At 45.4% G+C, this 8,626-nt stretch overlaps 1 protein-coding gene across 1 annotated transcript in view; it reads right to left on the bottom strand.

Moving 5' to 3' along the window:
- Positions 1 to 1,902: 1,902 nt before the first annotated feature.
- Positions 1,903 to 8,626, bottom strand: part of PSTPIP1 (proline-serine-threonine phosphatase interacting protein 1) — a 54,716-nt gene continuing 47,992 nt past the window's right edge. Inside the window, exons 13-16 of the mRNA XM_053988349.1 lie at positions 8,382 to 8,466; positions 6,796 to 6,866; positions 5,481 to 5,578; positions 1,903 to 3,919 (exon numbers count right to left, since the gene is read on the bottom strand). Of these exons, the coding sequence (XP_053844324.1) occupies positions 3,788 to 3,919; positions 5,481 to 5,578; positions 6,796 to 6,866; positions 8,382 to 8,466 (386 nt within the window). The 3' untranslated portion in view covers positions 1,903 to 3,787. The remainder of the gene's footprint in view (positions 3,920 to 5,480; positions 5,579 to 6,795; positions 6,867 to 8,381; positions 8,467 to 8,626) is intronic.

Genomic DNA, 8,626 nt, shown 5'->3' with positions numbered 1-8,626 from the left:
TTTGTTTCCTTTCTTGCTCACTAGCTCTGAGTGTAGTTCCTGTGTAAGGACACGGGAAGTACTGGTATTTGTGTGGCTGGTGACTGCTCTTGTGTCCAATGCCCCAGGCCTGCAAGCTGGAGAACAAGAAAGCCAGGGGAAAGAGATGGTGTTGAGCAGTCTAGGCTGCTGCTCAGGCCTCTACAGTTTGTCCTGTCCCATGCAGAGCTGTTGCCACTCCACACTGAAGGTTAGCAGTGACTTTCCATAGTGTGTTTGGATAGCAGTGATGTAGAGTGCCCCATGCTCTCCAAGCCTGCACAGTTAAGCCACGGCACAGTGATAGTGCCAGGAGGTTCTGTGGCACCACAGAGTGTGAGTTACCCACCAGTGCTGAGTTGGGTGTTCCTCAATGCCCACCCAGGCTCCTGTCAGACACCCACCACATGGTGCTTGGCTAAAATGCATCTCCTCGTGGCATCCATGTGCTTCCACTTCAACTGCACTCAGTAATCAGTGAGGTATGAGCAGCAACTGGGAGACAATTACCTCTGGAGAGGAGACTCAGACCACGAGTTCAGCTCTTGAGACAGGAAGGAAGCCAAGGTAAGAGTTTCTACTGTTTATGCCCATGATCTGTTACCACTTTGGCTGATGTGTGCTGGGGTTGTTCATACTACAGAGCTCAAGCCTGGGATCCTCGGGGAGGTGGCAAACACTTCAAACCTTGATCAGTCACTGTGCTCCTGCTGTTGCTACCTGCTCAGCTGGGAAAAGGTTGAGTCCTTCCTTTTAGCTGCCTGGTTGCTGGAAATGCTGGGAGCTGGTTGGCTTTACAGATCACTGAGCTTGGCAGCAGGCCTGGCTCTGTTGGCTGTCCAAGAGCTGGGTCTGGATCTCTGTTTTTAGTCTCATCCTACTTTGTTGTTACTACTGGCTTCTGGGCTCTTAATATGCAGAAATCTGTTCTGTGCAGAGATGGACCTCGCCCTACACTTGCAGACATTTCCTAATTACGTGTGGTTGTCATTGGTTAAATGTTATTTCATACAGGTTTTCCTGTTCTTCTCCTTAATTGGTAGTAAATGGTAAAGCAATATGCATGTTTTGATTTTAGTCTAAGAATGCCACTGGAAAGGGCCCATTTCAGCTTCCCACCTTAGCTGAAAATTGAATGATAACTTGATTGTGTTAGTTTTATTGCCCAAATGGAGAGGAAATGTTAACAAGGGCAATGTTATTAAAGCAGTAACCTACAACTGACCTTCCTGCTTTTCCTACCGATGGGGGTGGGTAGATGGATGACACCTGAAATGTGGGTGTTCTCAAAGGGTGTGGGTATTTCTTGATATCTCTGTTCTATTTGTGACAAGTGCTGCCACGCAGACAGGGCAAACTGAGGAATTTGGCTGATAAGTAGTTCCAAGCCATATCTAGACAATGTGAAGTAGAGGGTTCATGAGAAAACATTGCTGCTGCTTTTTCATTTCCTGAACAGTCTGGAGTTAGCATGTGGGACCCAAATGCTGTGACCCTGGGGAGATTTTGAAATACCTATAGCCTCTTGCCATTCAACAGTGTTTACTTGACAGAAGAAGATATTGCTAGAAAGGAAATTGCTTTCCTGACTTTAACAGCAAAAATATGGAATGATTTGATGGGAGAGAAACAGCAGTCACCATTCCACCAGCTGTCTGTTGGTGATGTTAGTCCATGTGGTCCATGGAAGCAAAGATGATCTGCAATTGGGTTTCAGGGCCATCAAGACTAGGTCCTGCAGTGCCTTGTGTGAAGTTGGGCCCCCAGAGAAGTGAGGAGTCCTGCAAAATCTGTGTGTCCCACATCAGTAGAGAAGGTGCATCTCAGTAGTTTTAGGGGGTTTTTTTTCTGTTTAATTAAGATAATCTGCAAAATATCCATCTAAATTTATTTATTGGTTCATTACAGTCTTCTTTGTGGAAGATTGAGTGTTGAAGACGTGAATACATTAAATCTCTTGTGCTTTTGGTTCCCTCTCCTGCTGTAGCTAACAAGGGATGATGTGTGGTTGTTGGGCAGCCTCCACTCGTACTGTCCTGGTCAAGCTGGAGCCATTGTGCACCTTTGTGTCACTTGAGGTGTGTCACAGGAACCTCTCCTTCCCTTTCCAGCCTGGGCAGCGCTGCTGTTCTCGCTCTGCTGCCTTCAGTGCCATCCCAGCCCCCGAGCCTGTGCTGATGCCAGGGGCTCGGAGCCCTCCAGCCCTGGTGTGGATGTGCTGGGGGGAACTGGGGAGCCTGGGAAGGACAAGGGCCTGTGCAAAGGACTGCAGGCAGCCAAAGGAAAAGGGCCTGTGGCAACTTCTGTTCCATTCTTGAAGGAAGAAGTCTAATAAGATACTGCAAGTGCCTCTGACCTTCACTGTATTTCATTTAAGAAAAGATTACCTTGACCATTACACCTTTTTATTTTGTCCTAATTTCTCTTGTCTTTGTTTTGTGTGTCTGAGCTAACAGTTCCTCCCTCCTCCATGCCTTTCGGGTAGCAATGAGATTAATTTTCAGAGTCTTGATTCAGTTTGAAGACCTGAAACCTTGGTAAACAGTCATTCTGCCCCCAGAAATAGTTTGCTCTGATTCAAATTAAATTACCAGGTTTTAAAATTTTTTAACTATCTTGAAATAATGAAAAGGGAAGAATGGCAGAAACTATCCACCAATCCCTTGTACAGTACAGTAAGAGTTGGAAACATTCTTAAATATTAAACTAGAAAGACTGACAGAGCTGAAATCTGTGAAATACAGTGAACCTGCACAGTGCAACATCTCTGAAGAGGTTTTGTTGAAGAATGAGCACATTAGAGGTGGCTGGAAAGAGCCCGGGATGTCCCTGTGGCAGCAATGGCAGAAGCGCAGAGGCTGCAGGCAGCAGATGGAGCCAGAGCAGCCCGTGGGCAGGAGGAGAGGCTCAGTGGAAGGGAGCCTGCCCTGCCGGCATTGCAGGGGGAGGTAACTGGCAATTCTCTGGGGCTCAGAGGAGAGGAATCAGGGCAGTGCTGCACTGCTGGGGGCTTGGCTTAGCTGCTCTTTGTGTTGTTGGATTTTTAAACTTCATAATCCCAGAGAGGCGTTAGGGAAACCTTCCAACCAAGGCAAAAGCGAGCCTTGAGCCCATCATCTGTCCCAAAATCCAGTGCAAAGCAGAGCCCATGGCTAGCATGGATTTCACTGTCTTAGGAGTTGGTTGTGAAGGGGGGTGCCTCAAGTTTTCCTACCTGGTCCTTCAGGTGCTCCTCTCTGGGTGCATTCACTGGTTCATCCATGACTGAGAAATCATCCTCTGTCAAAAATGCCAGCATGGCCTGTGCATGGGGAGAGAGGGATCTGTGGCACAGAACGTGGCTGTCATGACCGTAAGGGTGGTTCCCAGGCTGGCTGGGGACAGTCCTCCATCCTGCAGAAGCTGCACTTGCTTCTGTGATCTTTTCCCTTTGTACAGTTGAGATCTGGGTGGGATTTTCCTCCCAGAATCGCCAGGCTTTGAAACACTGCTGGCAGCACAATGTGCTGAGGGTAGGGCTGTGCCAACACATGCAAGCCCTAATCTCTTAGGAGTAAAGATGTTTCTTGCAGATAGCGCAGGCCAGGAGAATAATGGGATGAGGCAGGAGCAAGGGAGAGAAAAGCATGGTCAGTTTGTTATTTCCTGACTGGTAATTGTAGAAAACATTATTATTGGGATGCTCTTGGTCAGCTGAAGCAGACCTTGTGTGCTGATTGTTTTCAGAAATAGGATATTTGTAAAGTCTGAGGACTGGAGCTTCTCTTCATCAAAGCTTTTCAAGGTAAGAGCCTGGCACGAAGCCTCGCTGCCCGTTCCTTTCTGCTGTCCACCAGCCGTCCTCGTTTTCTGCGATGACAACCACAGTGTCTCCTTCACTGATGTCCAGTTCATCCACGCTCTGAAAGGAGACAGGGAAAGAAATGTGGATAGCCTGAGAGCACAGGAGGGCCCAAGAAGTATCTGGTGGTTTTTTTTTTAATCCTGCTCTTCATCAACAGTCTGCCAGTGTCCTTCTGGTTCTGAAATACCAGACAGTGAGGGATTAAGCATTTTGGCTATTTCTTTAAGATGGTCAGATTTCCCCGGCCTCTGTGGTGTCTCCTCCTGCACAACCTGATGGTTTTATTGCTGGGGAAGTGCAGAAAGGGTTAAACACCACTCTCCTAAAGCAGCTCACCATGACCTGCATAGTCTGCAGGTGTTGCTAAATAAAACAGAGCACAGCTTAATTCCTAAGGGGGATAAGAGTGCCTCTGCTAATCCATGCCTGAAATAGGTCTCTCAGTTCTTTTAGCAGGGGACAGCAGTGACCAGTGGGGGACAGTGACTCTTGGACAGCAGTGACTTTCATCCCCAGACAAATGCAGGAGTTGCAAATAAGCTCTCCCTGAGCTCCCAGGCAGCCATCAGTGTTCAGTGGTGCTGTTCTATTTTCCATAGGAAACCACTTTGCAGCCCACAGTGTAGTAAATAGAAAACAGCATAAGGGAGGCTTCCAGAGATGTTTGAGGTGTCAGCTAAAACTGAATTTAATGCACCTGAGTAAGTAAGAACAGACTCAAAAAATGAGAGGCCTCAATGTACAATATACTAAAGGTAGTAACAGGCTCTTTTCTCAGCAGGGAATATCCCTGTGTGGCACAGTTTTAAGAGACTCCTGGAGGAATGAGGTGATCCAATGGCCTCCTTAGGGGAACTGCCATTAACAGTGAGGTGCTTTCAACTGTGCTTGCATGAAATTTCATGTAAATAATAAAAGAAAGTTTAAAATGAAGTAAAAATAATCCCCAACATTAAATAAAAGGTGTTGGAATACTGCTGTACCTAAGGGGAAGTGCTCCTTTTGAGCTTTTTCTCTGTTTTCATAATTTATCTGGCATTTCTCTATTTTGTCACTCTCACATTTCTTCAATGTTGGCTGTTGGTGGCAGGTGCCTTGGTGTGAGGCTCTCTCTGCACTGAGACGTAAGACCTCCTGGATGCTGTTTTTTCTGCTGATCTAAAGCTAATAAAAGGAACCTTTAAACTGACATGTAAAACAAGTGGGGTTGGAGTCCAGGTTCTGGAGTCCATCTGAATTAGCAAATATTTATAACCAGTCCATTTGCAACCCATTACTAATGGTATTCTGCCTAGTTAGGACTGGAGCTAGGGAGAGCTCCATGAGCCAGTTAAGGATGTAGGTTGTTCTCTTTCAGCTGGCAGATGAACCACGTCCACTGTGGTTCTGCAGCTTGCAACATGGAAGTACAGGGAAAGAATGTCCTTTATGGGATTCTGTCCTCTCCAGCATGGAGAACCAGTGTGCTGAACTGGAGCAGGACAGATCATGTCCTGGCTGTAAGATGACAGTAACATTTCCTTCACAGAATTTACACTTTCAGGATGTTTCAATCAGCATCACTTATTTTAAATGTGACACTCTGAAGTGTTTATTTTGAAACAGACACTTTTCTTACCTGTGCTGTGTAGTCATAAAGTACTCTGTAGTCCTGTGATGACGTGATCTCAGCTTTTTCATTTACAAAAATGGATGCATAGACTCCTTCTGTTCTCTCTGCAAGGGGAGGGGGAAATAAGAAAGGAATACCCAGCACAGAAACAAAGAGTTCAGTTGCTTATAGAAGTGTGGGATCATATGCAAGAGTTCACAAATACAAGGGTTTCTGTTCTCTCTCTGCCCGGAGATGCACACACATAGAAAAGCTGCTGTGAACTGTAGGTAAATCTTGCACAAAAACTGTCCCCCATTGATGGGATGACAATGCACCCACTGAACTTTGAGGGAGGTCAGAAAGTAGCTTTAGCCTCAGGTTGGGAAAAAGGTTTCCCCTGGTAAAACACAATCCAAGTCGTCCAAGGAGGGAAGCACTGTTGAAAATGGTTTAACAGTGTTGCTACTGGGGCTGTAAAATTGTAGCAGTTCCCCTGGCTCACACAGGACTTTCCATTTCCCATAGGGAAAAGTGGAAAACGCTGTGCCAATGGGTCACCAGACATTTTCCAGTGGTTTATATAGTTCTCACACAGTTATTTGTCATGGATATAACTTTTTTTTGCACATGTTTTAATACAGCTTGTTGTAGTTAGGGAAACTTCTCATTTCTTCCCAGTATCTGTCTTGGGGCTTCCCCTGCTGAGCACCAAATGCAGCAGGACAGAGTCTGGGCTGTGTTTCTGGGTGCCCAAGCAGGTAGCTCTGACAGAGGCAGTTGATTTTAAAGCTCTTCGAAAACAACTTTTCTTTTGGTATGAACTACAGTTAAAATGCTTTTGTTTACTATGAAATCAATGTCATAAATCCTTAACCTTTTACATAGTCAAAATCCTGTGTTGTAAATATCACCTGATAAATTCCTAGTTATAAGGGTTACAAGACAACAGTGCAACTGTGAGGTGAGATGGATATTTGTATTCATAAGCCATGTGCCTGGTGTGTTAAAATTTTTATGTATTCTTTTAGTGGTAGTGGTAGTGGGGGTTTTTAGTGGTAGTTATGCTACACAAGGAGAAAACTAATATCTATGTCAGACTGCTGCTCTGAATGTACAGGCCCCCCCTGCCTAGATGGAGGTTTTGAAGACTCTGTGGGTTATTTGGCACTTTAAACTGGGAAATTTGTTAATACACATCCAAGCAAAATTAATTTCCAGACTACTCTTGCAGGCCAACTTGTGAATATCTGCTGTACATTTCTGCTCCTTGTCAAAGCCTGGTTTAGCAAGACAATCTTAAACAAACACATCTGGTAAACTGATTTCCTGCAGAGCATACCCAGAGGAGGGGCTGAAGGAGTGGCAGTTTCTGTGTTGTTTTTGCTGCTCCCATGCAGTAGTCCAGAGAATCTGCAGAACCAAGAGAAGTCAAAACCAAAATGAGTGAACGGCCTGGGTATGAGCATTCCTTCATCTCAGCTCTCTGACTCAGCCTTCCCTCCATCTGCTTCACAGAGTAGATGTCACCTCTTCCCATGGCCTTCTATTTTCTTTTATGCTGTAGATATATTTACCTTCCTTTAAAAATGTATTTTTAAAAATGCAGCAGACTATTGAACCATCAGGCTTCATTAAATTGTGCATGAAATGCAGCAGATAATATTTTTTGTAGAGCCGAAGGCTCATGATGTGAAACTCCAATTAACATCACAAAGTTAAAATGATGAAAATTGTCAGTTGCTTATAAGAGATTAACATCTCTTATAAGGTGTTTAAGGAAAACCCTGATACAACTTAAAATACAGAGCTTGTGTAACAAGCCTTTCTAAAAGCTGTGAGTTTAAGTGAATTTTTATTTTAATCTATCCCTAGTTATTTCCTATATCACAGCTGGGTACTGAAGACTAAGTAAAGTGAGAAAACAGGTTAGAATTCTCAAGCAGAGATAGAAATAGCATTGCACGCTTAAGGCATATTTAAAGGGTCTGATTTTTCAGCTAGCAAACATTCAGTTTTTCTGGAAAATGGATATCCTATCTCAAGAGCTCCTGAAAGACTCAGGCTGAGTCTCTGCAGGCTCCCTGCCCATGCTGCTCACAGTTGTGTTCTCAATGGCAGTACAATTGTCTTATGTAACTGCACAGGCTGCAGCACTGCATTCATTATCAGAGAAGATCCAGTTTCCAGCTGAAAAACAAAGCATTGTGTACAACCCTGACCAGCTCCTGGCAAGCCTGGACCATGTTCCAAATGAGAGATCACTGCCTGCTTCTTGTCTTTGCCATGACATAGGGCTTGTTAAATTATAAATCTCTTCTGCTTTAACTGTGATGCCCTCCCCACTTGAATTTGCCATTTTAGTATAAAATATTTAAACCAATAGAGCCACCATGCTGTTCTGCTGTTATAACTGCATCCATGTTCTAACATTTACCAGCACAAATGGATCAGAATAAGGAAAATTGCCTCCCTGACCATCACAGTTTTTCCAGTATCCAGATAGATAGAGCAGCTCTTTGTTCTGCTCAGCTGAGTGGTGCTGGAAGCATGGAGGAATGGCCCCAAAGGAAGGCTCTTCCAGCCTCTGCTCCCAGCCAGATTCACCTTTACCCTCCCTGGAACAAACTGGTTTTGTTGCTAAGTGCCCTGACACAGTAGGAAAGAGGAAACAAGTGGCTGCTCCCCATTGCTGGCCAAGTAATTGTGTGATGAACTCATCCCCTGTCCCTCCTCCCACTGGAGCATGGCAAAATTACTCTCGCTCCATTTAAATACCTTCACTTCTTCTGTCTAGTCACATTTACTGATACCTCGTTGCCTCTTGCTACAATGGAGGAAGTAGTAACTTTCCACGTGGTGTTTTGTCATCAGGCACGGCTGCTGATGTGGAGAAATCCCTTCTGGGACCTGACCCTTGCCGCTCACCTCTTGATCATCCCACAGGACTGGGTGGGGCTGCTGCTGCGCCGGCTGGGCTCTCTGCTGTAGTAGCTCTCGTACCCTACGGCATCTGCAGCAGGGCAATAGAAAGGAGCTGTTCAATCAGGAAACGCTGTGAGAAAACACTGAACGTGACCTGGGGCTGCTGGAGCAAACTGCAGGGCAGCACCTGTCTGCCCTCACCTGGAACGTGCCTGGAGCAGCTCAGGGGAGCCTGGGGGCTTGACAAA

This window comes from Vidua macroura, chromosome 12 (genome assembly GCF_024509145.1).
Source record: "Vidua macroura isolate BioBank_ID:100142 chromosome 12, ASM2450914v1, whole genome shotgun sequence".
Classification (NCBI taxonomy): Eukaryota; Metazoa; Chordata; class Aves; order Passeriformes; family Viduidae; genus Vidua; species Vidua macroura.
This window is presented reverse-complemented; position numbering and strand designations above follow the sequence as displayed.